At 43.8% G+C, this 18,662-nt stretch overlaps 1 protein-coding gene across 1 annotated transcript in view; it reads right to left on the bottom strand.

Annotated features, from left to right (window-relative positions):
• The window catches only part of clip3 (CAP-GLY domain containing linker protein 3), a gene marked incomplete at both ends in the record, with an annotated part of 34,493 nt that extends 17,248 nt beyond the window's left edge, over nucleotides 1–17,245 (bottom strand). Inside the window, 2 exons of the mRNA XM_080532024.1 lie at nucleotides 16,637–16,776; nucleotides 17,113–17,245. Of these exons, the coding sequence (XP_080388150.1) occupies nucleotides 16,637–16,776; nucleotides 17,113–17,245 (273 nt within the window). The remainder of the gene's footprint in view (nucleotides 1–16,636; nucleotides 16,777–17,112) is intronic.
• Nucleotides 17,246–18,662: the final 1,417 nt, after the last annotated feature.

The following is an 18,662-nucleotide window of genomic DNA, read 5'->3' as shown; positions in this document are numbered from 1 at the left end:
TCTTGGAGGCCTTCCTGAGACAGCGTGTGTTGTACAGCTCTTCCAGAGAGGGGAGGGGGGCGCCGGTGATCTTCTGTGCTGTTCTCACGACTCTCTGTAGCGCATTTCTCTCCGCTGTTGTGCAGCTGGAGAACCAGTTGCAGATGCCGTAGGTGAGGATGCTCTCCACTGCGCCGCGGTAGAAGGTCACCAGTATCTCCTGCTTGCTGTGTTCCTTCCTGAGGACTCTCAGGATGTAGAGCCGCTGTTGTGCCTTCTTGATGGTGGCTGTTGTGTTGTCCTTCCAGGTCAGGTCATCCCGCATGTGCATCCCCAGGAATCGGAGGGTTGAGACTCTCTCCACGCTCTCTCCGTCGATGAGCAGGGGCTGGATCTCTGACTTTTTCCTCCTGAAGTCTACGATGATTTCCTGGGTCTTTGACTTGTTCAGCAGCAGGTTATTAACCTTGCACAGCTTGCTCAGTTGCTCTACCTCATCCCTGTACGCCGCCTCGTCCCCCCCCGAGATGCATCCCACCACGGTGGTGTCGTCTGCAAACTTTACGATGGAGTTGCTGGGGTGGACGGGGGTGAAGTCGTAGGTGTAGAGGTTGTAGAGGATGGGGCTTAGCACGCAGCCCTGGGGGGACCCAGTGCTGAGTCTGAGGGCTGTGGAGGTGTGGGGGCCCACCCGCACCCTCTGGGGGCGGTCGGTCAGGAAGTCCTTGATCCATGCACATATAGAGTGTGATAGACCCAGGTCTAGTAGTTTGGTCACTAGCCTGTCTGGAAGGAGGGTGTTGAAGGCGGAGCTGAAGTCCACAAAGAGCAGTCTCGCGTAGCTGTTTCCCCTCTCCAGGTGGGATAGAGTGGCGTGGAGAGTCATCGCGATGGCGTCCTCTGTGGACCTGTGGGCTCTGTAGGCGAACTGGTATGGATCCAGGTTGGGCGGGAGGCGTGTGAGTATGTGGGCCCGGACTAGTTTCTCGAAGCACTTCATGATGATTGGTGTGAGTGCCACCGGGCGGTAGTCGTTTAGGCAGCTCACCGTGCTTTTCTTCGGGACTGGGATGATAGTTGAGGTTTTCAGGCAGGGTGGGATGGTGGCCTGGGACAGGGACTAGTTGAAGATGTTGGTGAAAACCCCGGCCAGCTGGTCGGCGCAGTCCCTCAGCACCCGTCCCAGGACGCCATCCGGCCCCGAGGCTTTCCTGGGGTCCACCGCCTTCAGCACGCGTCTCCCTTCATGCTCTGTGAGGGTGAGGCTGCTGAGAGCTGGAGAGAGTGGTGTTTGTGTTGTGGTTACCTCCGTTCGCCCCTCGTCGAACCGGGCGTAGAAGGTGTTCAGCTTTCCCGCCAGCAGGGGGTCGTCCTCTGCGGCTGTGAGCCTGTTGGCTCTGAAGTTTGTCATCTGCTGAACCCCCTGCCACATCCGCCTGGAGTCGTTGCTCAGGAGGCATTCCTCAATCTTCTCTCTGTGGTCTGCCTTGGCCGCTTTGATTCCGCGCTTTAGGTTAGCCCTGGTGGTGCTGTACAGCGGTGTGCTCTTCCCTGCGAAGAAGGCGTTGTCCCTCTCGTTGATCAGTTTTTGGACCTTCCCAGTCATCCATGGCTTCGTGTTGGGGTAGACCCGGACCCGTTTGTCCACGGTGACTGAGTTGGTGCAGTTCACTATGTGGTTCAGAACCGACGACGTGTACTGTTCCAGGTCCTCATGCTCATATTCCTGCCATGGGGTGTCATTTAGGCAGATCTGCAGTGGAGCGGACCATTCTGGCCAGGTTCTGACAGTCTTAGTGGTGATGGGAGCACTTTTCCCCATGGTAGTGTATGCTGGGATCAGGAGGATTGACACATGGTCAGACATGCCTAGATGAGCTAGCGGACTAGCCTTGTAAGCACGTTTGATGTTGGTGTATACCTTGTCCAGTGTTTTTTCTCCTCTTGTTGCACATTTCACATGCTGATAGAACTTGGGTAGTACTGCCTTCAGGTCGACATGATTGAAATCTCCTGCTATAATGTGAATTGCCTGTGGATCTGTGCTTTGTTGACCACTGATGACGTCATATAGCCGCGCCAATGCTAGGCCACCATCCGCGCTAGGCGCAATGTAAACACATGTAATGTACACCGCGTTGAATTCCCTCGAGTAAGGTAGATAGCGCCTTTGTTAGGATCAGTTATCAGACCACTGAAACTGCTCACCACAATTATGCCACCCCTCTCCAAAACTAATGAGATGGTGGGAGGAAGAAATACGTTGTAAAAGATAAAATATAATGAATAAATACATTTGTTGCAGACCTACTAAACCTGCAACATACTGTACAGTATGTTTCATGCACCATTTTAGTGTGTTTGTGTGTAGCAGCTAGCCAAACAAGTGTTAGCTTGTTAGCTATCTAGCTAGCTTTGTTAGAGATGTAATAGATTATAGAAAAAGTAAATGCTTTTGTAATGAACAGTAATGTTATGTGGAATCAAACATAATGATTAATTCATTGATATGTAGATTTGCTGTAGAATAATACTGTGAATTGAAATTATTTCACTAGCCTACTTCAGTACAAGTACAGTACACCGAGTCTATGGAAAACCTACACTAGAGAAGTGTCCACACCTCTGACCTGAAATTTGTGTTACAGAATGAGGAGGTGAGAGGTTCTGAGAGATGACACCTTGATGAGAGTCAAGCACTTCAGGTATTTGTCATTGTCATTGTATAAGCAATTCTATTTTATGAAGATAGTAGTAGGCTATTTCGTAAAAGTGGTGTTGGTAACAGTGGGCAATCATTTTTTAAATTTTATATACGGTATATACTTTATATATTCTTTTCTTTTTTACATGAATAACAAAGAACAAAAAAACAGACAGGTCATTGTGGGTATCGCATTCTTACATATGTCTTCAATAGTTTGCTTTGTGTCACAGGTTACTTTGTCCATTAGTCATAATAGATTCAGGGAATATCAGTATCACTCTCAGTCCATCTTGTCCTCAGAGGGAATCAATAAGGTTGTTGTCCGTACAGGAATTCTGTGTGCCCTTATCCAATCTCTCAGTCACAGAAGGAATAATTGAGAAAATAGAATAAAATAAAGTAAAATTAAACAGGTTGTGATAAATTACAAAAAGGAAAACATACAGAGACCATTTGCGTTTGATAACACACAAACCCCCATATAGAGCTAAGTTGGGGAAGAGGAAGCAGTATCCACCCCTCTGTATAGTATCCATTTCGACCAATACCTATACATTTGATCAATAAGGGTAAAAAAAAGGGTAAGGGTTAAGGGTAGCCATCTGTCTAAATCTGTTCTAATTTCCTTCGTGAGAGGGTTGTAGTTTACATTATAAATGTTAGTTAGTTTCTTTGGTATATTAACCCCTAGATATTTAATAACAGCTGCATTCCATTTAAAATTGTACTTTTTACGTATATTCTCCTGTGGTGAGTAATTGAAAGAAAGAGTTTGGGTTTTATGTACGTTTAATTTGTATCCCGAGTATGAGCCATACTTCGCCAGACATGACATGAGTTTAGGTAGGCTGGATTTTGGGTTGGATAGAGTCACCAGTACATCATCCGCATACAGAGATATTTTATGTTTATGTTATGGAGACATCTTCTCTTGTGCAAGTGCTTGTGCAAGTGCTTCTATGAATAACGAAAAGAGGGCGGGACTTAAATTGCATCCTTGACGACAGCCACGTTCGAGGTTAACTACTTTTGATAGGCTACCATTTATTTTAATTCGGGCAGTTGGTAAGTAATATAAGGATTTAAGACATCCAATAACTGCATAATCAAAGCCAAAACGCTCTAGCACCAGGTATAAGAATTCCCATCGCACGAAGGCCTTTTCCGCATCTAGGCTAATGGCTAGAGACTCTGATTTGCTTTTACTCATGCTATCTATCAGATATAGGGCACGTCTCACATTATCTTGCGTCTGCCTGTTCTTGATAAAACCTGTTTGGTCTGTGTCAATCAAATCAGGAAGTATGTTTTCTAGTCGTTTTGCCATTATTGATGCAAATAGTCTGTAATCTATATTTAGGACAGAGATAGGTCTATGTGAACTGCATTCCGTCTTGTCCTTTCCCGCCTTTGGGATTACAGATATTATAGCCTGTTTCCAGGATACAGGAGTCTCTCCACCCTGAAGAACACAGTTGAAACATTTTTTAAGTGTAGGTATCAGTAATTCTCTAAATGTTTTGTACCATTCGGCTGGAAAGCCGTCTCCTCCTGGTACCTTATTTGTTTTTAGTCTAGATATGGCACTGTCTATTTCTGTAATTTCCTGTGTCATCAATTTATTTTGTTCTACTCCTATTGAGGGTAAATCAAGGGATTCCAAGAAGTGTTTTATGACTGAGGGTTCTGCTGCTTCAGGTTGAGAGTACAGTTCCTTATAGTATTTTTCAAAACATTGTTGTATATCCTCTGTGGAGTAGCACATTGCATTGGTATTGGGATCTCTAATTTGAAAGATTGATCTTTCATTTTGTTGTTTACGTAATTTCCATGCCAGCAATCTTTTAGCTCTAGGCCCAACCTCATAGTACTGCTGTTTAATGTATTTGAGTTTAATCTCCACTTGTTCATTAAGTATCTTATTTAATCTTTGCTTTGTTGATTGTATTTGTTCTAATATTTTGGGGTTATTTAACTCAACATGTTGTTGTTCTAGAGTTTTTAATTTGTTTGTTAAGTCTGACACTTGTTTCTGCTTATTTCTTTTATTTCTGGCAGCCCACGTTATAAGTTTTCCTCTCATCACAGCTTTCTCCGCGTCCCATAAAATCCTGGTGGTCTATAAACATTAAGCAGTGTTACTTCCTTAAAATCGAGAGTCCCTTTCACCAGAACAAAACAACCGTCTTTATCGTTAATTTGCGTGGAGGCTTGGAAAGCCACTTTGTTCGGAATCAATATTGCAACACCCCTCGCACGTCCTTTGGCATAGGATGAGTAAAAAGTGTTTCTGAATCCCATCTTTTTAAGTTTGTCATGCTCCTCTCGCACCATGAGTTTCTTGCCAAAAGATTATATGTTGATTTTCTCTTTTCATCTTAGCTATGAGTTTTCCTCTTTTAATTGGATTTTGTAACCCGTTGACATTAAGTGTAACTATCCTATATTCTTGTTGAAACATGCGATAGCAAATGCGGTAAATCTAATCCCACAGTAAACCCAAGACCTGAAAACATAACTATATACAGTAACATAAAATATGAAAAACAAAAAAGTACATTCAAAAGAAATGACTTCCATAGTTGAGTTTTTTTCTTTAAGTAACCTCAGTCGGAAAGGAAAAACCTTCGTTTCACAAAGGGCCTTTCCCGTGCAGTCTGATAGTTGTTGCCTAGTACAACAATACAGCGCACTTGTGCGTTGGGGTGACACTGTTCACCTCCCAGACATAACGGTCTGTTATTTTTAAACAGTTTGGGTTATAGAATTAACATCCCAGTTAAACATTTGACTAGTAACAAATCAAAAAATTAGTGCGACATTTAAACATTATCTCTGTCGTCCCTGGGCGACCAATTACCAATCACAGGCTACTATCACTCCGTCTGTTTGTGTAGTCTTACCACAGGGATGAGATGTCCGTTTATATCAAGTGTTTTTTGCAATAGAATGACATCATTCAATATCTCCGGTGCCACGGTGGAATTCCTGGAGCTTTTGCCTTGTTCTCTCCCGATGCGTTTCTCGTTTTCGGGACGTTTTCCCCCTCGTCGTCTGCCAGGACGTGTTGCTCAGCCTCTCCAAGTTCGCTGGGGTGTCGGGTCCCTCATCACCGATGATCAGCCCTCTCTTCCTCAGGTCTTCCATAGCCTCTGCTGCGCTGTTGTAGGTGAGGGGGCCGTCGTTGTAGAATACGCGGAGTTTCGCCGGTGGTGGAGTCTGGAAGCGGAGTCCCTTTTCTTTGAGTAGTTTTCTGATAGGAGCGTACGCCATCCTCTTTTTTTGCGTCTCCGTAGGGTAATCTTGGTCTAAGTACACTCTTTTCCCGTCCAGGTGAACTTCTTTCTTCCTCCATGCAGTGCGGAGCACTAACTCTTTTATTTTGTATTGGAGAAAGTGCATTACAATGGATCGGGGGTTAGCTCCTTGCGGTGGTTTGGTTGCAAGCGCCCTGTGGCAGCGCTGAATGCCAAGTTCAATGTCGGTGAGGGCCAACTCCGCCTTGATAAACCCATCAATGAACTCCTCCATGTTGTCTCCTTCAGCACCCTCGGGGACGCCGTAAATGCGTATGTTGTTTCTTCGGGAGCGTGCTTCGAGGTCTGTCAATTTTGCTTGAAGTTTTTCTTGAGTGTCTAAGGCTTGGCGTAGCGCTTCTGTAGCTTCGGTACTCCACTCTTCCATATCCGCCACCCGCTGCTCCGTCTCTTCCACTCTTCCCACCGCGTCCTTCAGGTCATTGGCAATTTCAGTTAGTTTGTGGTTGATGTCGTCTCGAAAACTTGCCAAATCTCCCCTCAGGTCTTTGGCAAAGGTATCTTGAAAGTTGTTTAATTCCGTTTTCACGTCTGATCGGATAGCCTTTATCTCCGCATGTATGGCGTTGATGCTAGCTTGCAAGATGTCCGCGGTCTCGTGTTCGTCCATTTCGTTGTCGTTATCCTTTCCAGATGTTTGTCTGTCACTTTTCTTAGATTTCTGGGATGATGATTCTTTTTTCTTTCGGTTCATTTCCCCTTACATATTAATTTTAAGTACAATTTGTGAAAGAAATTGAACTAGTTAAGGGGAATAAGTTGACCTGTCTGGGAGCTCTTCGTTTACACAGCCGTTTGCCTTGACGCCATACCGGAAGCCCCGGGCAATCATTTTAAATGTACTGTCTTCTTTTTTTTATTACAGCTTTGATGCCAAGATGGGATGGGAAGGAACTCCACGAAGTCCCACTAGATGCTTTATGGACTATAATGATAAATGCATGTGCACACGGACAACATTATAATTTTTTACCTTTCTATTATTGTAATGCTCAATTGTATCTTGCCTAATTTTTTCCATTGCCATGAATTGTACTCTCTTGTACTTGTAATGGGATGTAATAAACTTTTGGCATACATGGCAATAAAAAATCATGAATCTTGAATTATTATTATTATTATTGTTATTATTTAGCAATTTAAACATGTCAGCCCTGCAATTTTGTTACCTGAGGGTTAGCTGACAACCCCACTGACAGATGACAGGTAGGTAATGACAGGTAGTGTAATGGGAGAGTGGTTGTCTTGAGGGTGTGGTTGTCTTGAGGGAGTGATTAGAGTTAATCAGCTATTGTTCCCACCCATTACCTCTGTGAAAAAACTCTGTGAAGACTTTGAACCTGGTTTTCTCAAAATCGTCATTTGGAGGGTATCACCATTAAAATATCCATGACTTCTTCAACTTGTTTCAGATTTCAATGTATGACACATGTCATTTTAAAGCTTACAATCTACCCTTTCATAATCTGGAAGAAACAGAAAAATGCTACTTGCTGACTTTTTAACCATGCCCTGTCACATTTTACTTAGTGTCATGATGTGTTAAATGATTCTATTGTAAATTCCTAATAAAAATCAAATCAAATCAAAGTGCCCCAAGGGCACATGCAGCTCCCTCCTGAGGTGGGGATTGAACCGGCAACCTTCCGACTGCTAGCCGGCCTCTCTAACCTCTCTAACCTCTAGTCTAGGCCACCAATGCCCCAGGGCATTTTGCATGTTGTTTACGCCCCTAGATGTGCTTTGCCTTGCAAAAAGCGGGACACTGCACTTGTAGTGATGCACATGACTGGAGTTTTAAGCACGATTACTTACGAGTATTTACTGTAAGAGAATAATATCACCATAATGTTCCTATGATGATTAGTTTTAATGATTTACTTTTTACAGTTCAAAATAATGAAACAAGGAAAAAGACCTTGTGCAAAAGTTAGGGAACCCTGTCAGCTAGTACTTTGTAACTCCTCCTCGGGCAACTATAACACCTTGCAAACACTTCCTGTAGCCAGCTAAGAGTCTTTCAATTCTTGTTTTGGGAATTTTTCCCCATTCTTCCTGGCAGAACACTTCTAGCTCAGAAATATTCTTTGGCCTTCTTGCATGCACGGCATGTTTGAGATCTCTCCACAGAAGTCTGGAGACTGTGATGGCCATTTCAAAACCTTCATCCGTCTTTCCTGGAGTTACTTCATGGTTGATTTTGTGGTATGCTTCAGGTCATTGTCTTGCTGGAATACCCAACCTCTCTTTAACTTCAATTTCCGGACTGACACTCAAACATTAGCCTCTAGAATGTCTTGATATTTGGTGGAATCCATTCTTCCTTCCACCCACACAATATTGCATGTGCCCCCAGCTGCTACACAACCCCAAAGCATAATGGATCCACCTCCATGCTTAACAGTTGGCAAGGTGTTCTTCTCTACAAATGCTTCACCCTTTTTTCTCCAAACATCCAAACATCCTTCTTTGGTTGTGGCCAAAAAGTTCAATTTTGGTTTTGTCAGTCCAAAGCACATTGTTCCAATAGGCTTCAGGTTTCTCAAGGTTTTCTTTTGCATACTTCAGACGCTTAATTTTGTGTTGAGGTCATAGGAAAGGATTCTTTCTGGCAACTCTGTCATGTAGGTCTTTGTTGTTTAAGGTACGCTGTATTGTTGTCCTGTGAACAACTACACCGGTGTCTGCTACTCTTTTTTGCAGCTCTTTTGCAGTGATGTGTGGGTTCTTCTGAGCATTTCTCACCAGATCTCGGGCCATTCTATCAGAAAATGTTCTTGGTCTTCCAGATTTTGCCATGACTTCAATTGTTCCATTTATTGATGATGTTTCTGACAGTGGAAATGGGTAGTTTGAAACGTTCTTTGTAGCCTTCTCCTTGATGGTGGAAGTGAACTATCTTGATTCTGACATCCTTGGACAACTGTTTAAATCTCCTTGGTGTGGGCCTTAGTAATCATCTTCTCAAAAGGTAACAAAGAATAAACTTCCCAAACTTTCTGCACAGGGCCCTTTTCCTTTTCTATAATTTAAAAACTCTGAAAAATTAAAATAAAAAGAAACCTTGCATTACATTTTGCAGAAAGGTGTCATGTTTAACTTTGTAGCATTTAGTGTTCAGGTTTGCTTTCAATCACTTGGAGATTAATTGTAACAGACATTTAAACCAGGAGTGCCCACATTTTTGCACCCCACTGTACATCTGTATAGACCATACTGTACATAGCTTACTACTAACCTTTCCTGGACATCTCTGTATATACTTGCCATACTGTACCTATCACTTATCACTATCATGTTTTTATATCACTATTTGCACTTCTGATTAGACACTAAACTGCATTGTGTTGTCTGGTACTTGTACTCTGCAATGACAATAAAGTTGAATCTAATCTAATGTAACCAACACAAGCCCTCAGTGTGACAGCAGCCTAACCCTCTATCCCATCATCTCTCATGGATGTTTCCTCTGTGGGCCCATAAGCAGGATGAGCCACTGACACCCAATTAGCACCGATGACACCAGACATGTCTAATGATGGGGAAGGTGAGAGAGCTGCATCCTAATGGAGTCATGAATCCATCCCTCTTCATTTCCCACGGCGTGACACGTCTTCACAGAGGCGCCTGTGTTGAAAATACTCAGTTCAACGGATGAATGAAAGGAAAGTTAAGTGAACAGGAAAATCGTTCTTGTTTAAATCTGTTTGGTTTGAGTCTATCAGTGAGAGCGCGTCTGTCATCCGCTGGCTGACTGATGGATCTCTCGTCTGTGACGAGGGAAAGGCTCTACAGCCTAAATCAAATAACTGACAGGAAATAATGTCCCATAGTTCACGTGGGTCAGTATTTGGAATTAATTCAGAAAGGGTGCAATGTGTTATACAGTAAGTGGTTTGAAGAAAAAGCTCATGAAATGATGTCAAGGTAACATTTATGTAGCTAATAAAGCGTTATCCTCCAGGTTGTAGTGCCGCTCCAAAATGAACTCCCCAAAAGTAATTCAATGGTAAATGGGATGATTTATATAGCACCTTATTCCAAAGCGCTTTACAACAGCCTCTCATTCACCCATTCAAACACACGTTCACACACCGATGGCGGCAAGCTACCATGCAAGGCGCCGCCCCGCTCATTAAATTTGGGGTTCAGTGTCTTGCCCAAGGACACCACGACATGTGGCCAGCAGGGGCTCGAACCGCCGACCTGTCGACCTTGCGATCATTAGACACCGGCTCTACCTCCTGCGCCACAGCAACAATTGAGTGACAAGTAGCAGAGGATCCACAGCGGGCAAGACGACCACCACAGGGTAGCTCATTATCGGCTGGTGTCAATCAAAGGTTACAGCACAAGCTCTCTCTCTCTCCTCCCGACGGATAAATATGGCCTCCTCATTTCAAGACAGGTCTATTCAGTCCAACTCCATGTACCTAACTCCACCCTGACCCTTAAAAACACACCCAACATCAGCAGCGCATGTGCGTGGCGGAACTGCTGCGGCTCTCACTGTTGCGGCTTCCGCACTGGCTGCTGCGTGTCTTCTGCGGCTCTAACCGCTTGCTCTAACCTGTTAACATGGCTGTATGGCTGCTCTAACCTGTTAACATGGGCTGTATGGCTGCTCTAACCTGTTAACATGGGCTGTATGGCTGCTCTAACCTGTTAACATGGGCTGTATGGCTGCTCTAACCTGTTAACATGGACTGTATGGCTGCTCTAACCTGTTAACATGGGCTGTATGGCTGCTCTAACCTGTTAACATGGGCTGTATGGCTGCTCTAACCTGTTAACATGGGCTGTATTGCTGCTCTAACCTGTTAACATGGCTGTATGGCTGCTCTAACCTGTTAACATGGGCTGTAAGGCTGCTCTAACCTGTTAACATGGCTGTATGGCTGCTCTAACCTGTTAACATGGGCTGTATGGCTGCTCTAACCTGTTAACATGGCTGTATGGCTGCTCTAACCTGTTAACATGGCTGTATGGCTGCTCTAACCTGTTAACATGGGCTGTATGGCTGCTCTAACCTGTTAACATGGGCTGTATGGCTGCTCTAACCTGTTAACATGGGCTGTGTGGCTGCTCTAACCTGTTAACATGGCTGTATGGCTGCTCTAACCTGTTAACATGGGCTGTATGGCTGCTCTAACCTGTTAACATGGGATGTATGGCTGCTCTAACCTGTTAACATGGGCTGTATGGCTGCTCTAACCTGTTAACATGGCTGTATGGCTGCTCTAATCTGTTAACATGGGCTGTATGGCTGCTCTAACCTGTTAACATGGCTGTATGGCAGCTCTAACCTGTTAACATGGGCTGTATGGCTGCTCTAACCTGTTAACATGGGCTGTATGGCTGCTCTAACCGGTTAACATGGGCTGTATGGCTGCTCTAACCTGTTAACATGGGCTGTATGGCTGCTCTAACCCGTTAACATGGCTGTATGGCTGCTCTAACCCGTTAACATGGGCGCCAGAATGAAACGCACACGCGATGCTGAGGTTGTTTTAAGGGTAGCTCTCACAGAGGGCTTAGTGCATACCATACTTTCACATGTTAACATGAATTCCAATTCCAAGGATTACGATCGCTTAACACAAGCCTAACACAAGCTTAACACAAGCCTAGAGTTATTCTGCTTGGGGCTGACCCTGTGCCTAGAGATTTGCATGGCAAATAAAACCTTCTATCTATATTTGTTTGTCTGTTTATTATTCCTGTCCATCTCATTGTTGCTGTAACGTGAGCCTAAGTGTACCCAGCCAGAGGCAGGTGAAACATCTGGGGGTCAGAACCTGTTTGGTGAGAATTTGTACACAAACCTTAAGGGGTTGTTTACACTGCTTTTTTTTTTAAGCGATTGAGCCTTCACTATCTTAATCCTCTATGGCCCAGTGCAGGTATCCAGTCTGGGTCACGGTTAACTCAACAAGGCGTGCTGGTACTAAGCTGGAATAATTACCCAGGATGGATTTGAGTTGAGTTACTGTACTCGATTTCTATAAAGTCCAGAACTGGTAAGTTACTTTAAAACAGAGCCCACAGTTCTAGACTTTCTCAACATTTCAAAGACTGGAAGTAGCCTGCTTGCCTAAGAGCAGGGATGGCTCAAGAGAAAGGGAATTCAAGTAAAATGAAATGTATTTATGCTCTAGGCAAGGGGTCAGAGCCATAGAAGGAGACCCTGGAGTCCAGAACACGTCCAGGTAATGGAAAAGCCTTATTATCTAGAGTGTTTGTGAGTGACAGAGAGAGAGAGAGAGAGAGATAGAGATAGAGATGGAGAGAGAGAGAGAGAGAGAGAGAGAGAGAGCTGCTGTGTGCATGTGTGTGTGTGTGTGTGTGTGTGTGTGTGTTTGTGTGTCTTTATGGGACAGACCTTCCCTTATTCCCAAACAAGGTGGCAAATGAAACAAGAAGGGGCGTAACAAATCTTTTTGTGTTCCTTATTCACTCCTCACTATCGTCTTTCTTTCTATTCAGGGAAAAGAAACCCAGGCAGACCCTTGCTCCCACGGTCATTACTATGTCTAACATAGTAAGTCATTGTTGGTCCTTTAAGCCTGCCTCCATTTTATAAACATGCACATAAACACAAATGGTGCTATCCAGGACACAGATTAGGTCAATAATAGATAGAATTTATCGATTTTTCGAAGACCCAAAGATGTTTTTACAAAAGAAGTGAACAGTACAAATTGTACACATTGAAACATAAACAATATGATGAAACAATCAACAAAAGCATCGGTTTGAACATCAACTTATTCTCATTAGGCAACCCCCAATAATCATTGGGGAACCCTACTTTATGACTCAAATGCACTTTAAATAAAGACTCTGTGGGGAGTGCAGTGTCCAGGAAACTAGCCCTTGAAGTGTGTACGAGTTTCGTCTGTTACCAAACAGCAAGAGTCTCTGGTTGAAACAAGGTTAGCATGACAAGAAGTGTGTTATCTCCTACAGGACAGTGACCCAAAATAACAAAGCAAGCACCTCTGCTGGGTCTGCCCAACCCACAGGAGTCCAGCACAGCGAGCACTGAGAAGAACAACAACACAATAGCACTACTCCTGTTTCCAGGGATCAGGAAACTAGATTATTTTTCTGCCCTGTCTTGTTGGCAGTGTGCGCCGTAAGCATGAGAACAAGCTGAGCACAGATCCATGGATTTCTCTTCCCCCTGCTTGCTACTGCACTGTGTGGCGATAGAGAGGGTCGCAAGCTGTTGTTGAGAAGCTGACAAACACACTGTAATGGATTCAACTCTGTTTTGGTATGGGCACAAATAAAGTGACTGTTTAAAAACGTTGACTGTTTTTCTTCTACTGATGACTGTTGTGGTTTAATTGTTTTGGTTCCTGAAGGATACTATATGACTGAATACATCGTACCTATCTCGTACAACCGTTCTAATACATTTACCATTTGAATAATTTAGCCGACGCTTTTATCCAAAGCGACTTACAATTAGAGATTATAGGGACAGTCTCTCTAGAGTCACTTAGGGCTAAGTGCCTTACTCAAGGGCACACTAGTGGTGGTGTTCCCAGATGGGATTTGAACTCATGACCTTCTGATCACCAGTCCAACTCACTATCCACTAGGGCTGCACGATTAATCGATTTTAAATCGAAATCGCGATTTGAGATGATGCGATTAGCAAATCGTAAAGCCTGCGATTTGGGATACATTATACAGCGTGTCGGATTCAAAGTCAATGAACGCACACACCCAAGAACAACAACACTGCACGTGAAACGCCCACGTGTGAATCTGTGAAGATGTTTCAGTAGCTAGCAACATTAATCGTGTGGATAAATCGCTTCAAAAACAGCACTTCTGTTGTATGGAAGTATTTCGGGTTTAGGACGACAGATGTGCAACAACAGCAGGTGTTGCGCACAACCTGTCGTGGAACAGTCGCTACTTCCAGAGGCAACGCCACAAACCTCAACTGTATCAGCACCACAGGCAGCTCTATGACGAGTGTACGGTCAGAAACAGAGAGTTAAGTGAAAGTCCCGTAGCCCAGTCTAACGTTAAGCAACCTAGGGCCGGTTTCACAGACAAGGCTTAAGCCTAGTCCTGGACTAAATCACACTTTCAATGTAAAATCTCCATTGAAGACGCTTTTTAGTCCAGGATTAGGCTTAAGCCTTGTCTCCGAAACCGGCCCCTAGTGTTTTAGAGTCGTTTGCGTCTGTTACGCCGTATGAAAAGGGCTCACGAAGGCACTGTGAAATAACCAATTCCATCACGCACTACCTCGCTAAAGACATGGTGTCTATTAACACTGTGAGCAACAAAGGTTTTAAAAAAACTAATTCAAACGCTGGATAAAAGATATGCGGTTCCCTCCCGCACGTACTTAAGTCATGTGGCCACTGGCCATCCCAGAAACGTATGCGGAATGTAGGAAGATACTTGAGACGGAACTGGAAAATGTTGAGTACTATGCAACAACCGATCTGTCGGGCAGGACGACCGAGCCGTATCTCAGTCTCACCGTGCTTCATACATGACTTTGAGTTGAAGAGTTGCCTGCAAACGGTATACTTTCCTGCTTTGTCTATTTCAATGTTTACAGAAAGGACCTATTATTCTTTACTGGACATTTTTATTATCACTTTATTTAACTTGATTGCAGTATGTGCAATATTTAGAGGCTGCTCCTAAACCATAATTGAATAACCTTGTTTGTAGAAAGGTCCTATTTTATTTTCATATTGGAATTGTTAAAACATTTGGACACTTGTTGAGAGAAACAAAATCACAGCTGTTTAAAAACCCCATAAAATAAATATGTTGTTCCAATTAATATCTTTTAAGTTCTCATCCTTGCATTAGAATTAGAGCAGTTAACAGTTTGATGGTATCATGTGGTAATGCTCTCTGAAATTAGCTTGACTTTAAAGCAACCCAACGTAAGTTTCATGTAGTAAGTCCCCTGAAGACGTACAAACAAACTGCACGTTGATACGACCTTCCTAGCCGGAGATATGGCCGCACTTTACAAAAACCTCTTTAAAAAAATGTAATCGCAAATTAAATCGCAATCGCAATATCTGTCAGAATTATCGCAATTCGATTTTTTTCCCCAAATCGTGCAGCCCTACTATCCACATATACATAGTACCCTATCTATTACTGTATCACTGTTGTCCATGTGTGGAGGTGTCACTTCCATTTCTATTTCCATTTTTGGCATTTTAGCAGACGCCTTTACCCAAAGCGACATACAACAAATACATTTGTCTAACTAAGTGCATCATCTGTCCACTAGGGGTGCAACGGTTCAGTTGGCCCACGGTTCGGTACGGTTCGGTATTTTGGGTCACGGTTTTCGGTACGGTTCGGTTCAGAAACAAACGTTCCAGACCAACTCGACCTCTGACCAAAGGCCGCGTTCGAGGCATTCACGTGGACGCTCCGGCGCTCTCAGAGCTAATTTACGAACGCGGCCAAATTGATCTTCTCGCCATAAAGCTTAAGCGTACAGTGGGCTTCCTGTATAGATTTAAATCTTGCTTTTCCTTGGCTTCCAGAAAACGTCTTGTCTCCGCCCTTTTCCTTTCACAATTGGATTATGGTGATACAGTATATAGGTTTGCTTCTCTGTCCACTTTATCCAAGCTAGACCCCCTGTATCATTCGGTTCTAAGATACATCACCAATAGTGCCTTCAGGACCCATCACTGTACACTGTATAGTCTGGTTGGATGGCCATCTCTTTCTGTCAGAAGGCTCCAACACTGGTACACTCTTGTGTTTAAAATCATCTCTGGCTTCTTACCGAATTATCTGGGCCTGAAGTTCATCCCTATACCGAGTGGCTCGGGTCTCAGGTCTCGTAGATGGCTACAATACAAGGTGCCACTTATCATGAACAATGTTGGAAGGGCAAGCTTGTCTTATTATGGCCCTTGGTCTTGGAATGACCTACAGACTACTTTTAAATTAGAGGCCCTTATTTCCATAAGTATCTTCAAGCGTAGATTAAAGGATGTGGTCACCGCTCGCTGTACCTGCTTTGGTTAGACTTCTCAATGTTTTAATCACCTTGTAAATACCCCTACCATTGTTTGTCTATTGTATTGTTGCCACTGTCTTATGTCCTGTCTTGTTATCTGAACAGTTTTTTTAAGCTACTATTTTGACCCTGTCTTGGCCAGGTCTCTCTTGTAAAAGAGGTTTTAATCTCAATGTGACTTCCTGGTAAAATAAAGGTAAAAAAAAAAAAAAAAAAAAAAAAAAAAAAAAACGAAAACCGAAAACCGTCACGGTTCACTAGTGAATTGAGCCGTGGAACGCAAACCGTACCGTCCGTAAAAAAACCGAGAACCGTTGCACCCCTACTGTCCACCAGTCATCGCAAGAAAAAGTAATCTATGCTCGGGCCAGAGGCCATTGGCAGTCCGTTTCTTTTTTCTTTTCTTAATTATTTACAGTAGAGAAACTCTACAGGGGACGGAGAGGTTTCAGGAGCTTCCATCTAGCAGAGGGCAAGGTGTCTCTACGACTACGTTGCTTGTACAGTACATCCACAGGTGTCTCTACGACTACGTTGCTTGTACAGTACATCCACAGGTTCATTTGGGAACGGGTGAGTTCCCTGGTAGACACTCACCTCATTTCCGATAATGTCGATCTTGTGCTGGACCTGAGGGACCCACTGGCGGATGATGGCGAACAGCTCAGGGATGGTGGTCCGCTGGTCCAGCAGGATCTCCAGGCAAGCAGGATCGTTGGGGTCGAAGAATGTGAACGCTGGAATGTTAGGGAATAAATATAAATAACGTTTTAAAAAATATATATTTCTCATCAGATAAGTATGCTCCCAAAATGTCGTTATTTTGTGATACACAAGCCTCATTGATATCCTAATGATTTTTAAAAAAGTATTATTATAAACATATACAGGGTTGTCTGTGATTGGTGAAAGGGTATTTGATCAGGAAGTTGTCTGTGATTGGTGAAAGGGTATTTGAGGATAGAGGCAACAGCGCTGATGACCCAAAGCCCAGAACTCTGGGAGTGGAGAAGATAAAAGAAGTGGTAAGATAAAAGGCCTCCAGCCTGAGTATCTAAGACCCTAGGACTCACCATAGTCTTTGGGGAGTGGGGCCTGGGCAGAGGGGTGGACCATAGGCCTCTTCCGAGGCTCATGGACTGGGCTTTGGTACTCTGAGGCAGGCTGGGCCTCCTCCTCCATCTCACCAGTCTCCTCTTTAGTCATTCTGCTGGATGTCGCCGGCCTGGGCACAAGATGGAGGAAAAAAACACATTCCCATTGGAGGCACTTCAAAGACAAACAGCTCAGGTTCTTTCACATCAGTTACAGTTCAGCGGTCATAGTTGGCCAGATTCTCTACCGCTCATCCCCCAGAGTGTGATCTCCCCATCATGGATCTAGAAGGAAAAGACTGATGTCAGACCACCGGAGGAAGAAGAAGTCGGTGAAGGGGAGTGACGGTGGTGAATCTGAAACCGACACTCTGTGACCAGTCAGAAGCTCCGGGAAAAAGAACTCCCTCTGAGAAGCTTGTTCCCATGGCAGCCTCTCAAGCTGACAGTGTCCTCCACACAGCCCCTCCAGAGGCAGACTCTATGTTTAGTTGTGGACTGTGGGGATCGTCACCCGTGAGTCACCGATATCTGCACTTACCGACAAGAGACAGGGTAGACTCAAGGAGTCAGATAACTCATTGTACCATCTCAGTGAATGCTAATGATTAAGCTGCTAATAGGCTGAGCTCTATTATCCCTGCTGTTAATGCAGCAGATCTCCACATTCATCCTGACTCTTAGTACTGTGTGCCTGCTGTGTGTATATCTCACTTACTATATGGGACTTCCTGGATCAATAAAGCTTAAATAAGCAATATCTGGCAACTCATCTGTGTAAAACCTATACTATTAGGACGTCATACTTCGTAATATGCATACTACATTCCGAGCATGCAAATCTGAGCACTTGAAGGTGGAACTGAGTCCAAACTCATGTATGTGGAACGGAGCACTGATGAAAGTGTTCGGGACCCCTCTGCTTGATCCAAAATGTTCCAGATTATGACATGATTTTCCTTTGATAACGGACAGATACTCTGCTGCTGTTAATGTTGCCATAGCCTGAGACTTTAGCTTTCTAAAGCCTCGATAGTGGTAGTAATGGTAGTAGTGTGGTAAGTAGGTGTGCTATACTGCTGACATGTGAACAATTGATTTTGCTCCATTATATAAAGTTCTGGAAAAAATTAAGAGAGTTTCTCTGGTTTTACTATTTATAGGTATGTGTTCGAGTAAAATGAACATTTTTGTTTCATTCTATAAACTACTGACAACATTTCTCACAAATTCCAAATACAAATATTGTCATTTAGAGCATTTATCTGTTCATAAAAAAAATATGTTTTTGGGAAGAGTTCAGAAATCAATACTTGGTGGAATAACCCTGGGTGACTTTATGCCACTTCAAGCAGCTCGGCTTTGTGTGATGGCTTGTGACCATCTATCTTCCTCTTGGTCACATTCCAGAGGTTTTCAAATGGGTTCAGATGTGGAGATTGGGCTGGCCATGACAGGGTCTTGATCTGGTGGTCCTCCATCTACACCTTGATTGACCTGCTTTTGTGGCATGGAGCATTGTCCTTCTG

This window comes from Nansenia antarctica, assembly GCF_963989245.1.
Source record: "Nansenia antarctica genome assembly, chromosome: 5".
NCBI classification, from domain to species: Eukaryota; Metazoa; Chordata; class Actinopteri; order Argentiniformes; family Microstomatidae; genus Nansenia; species Nansenia antarctica.
The sequence above is the reverse complement of the archived record's forward strand: the minus strand, read 5'-3'. Positions and strand labels throughout refer to the sequence as shown.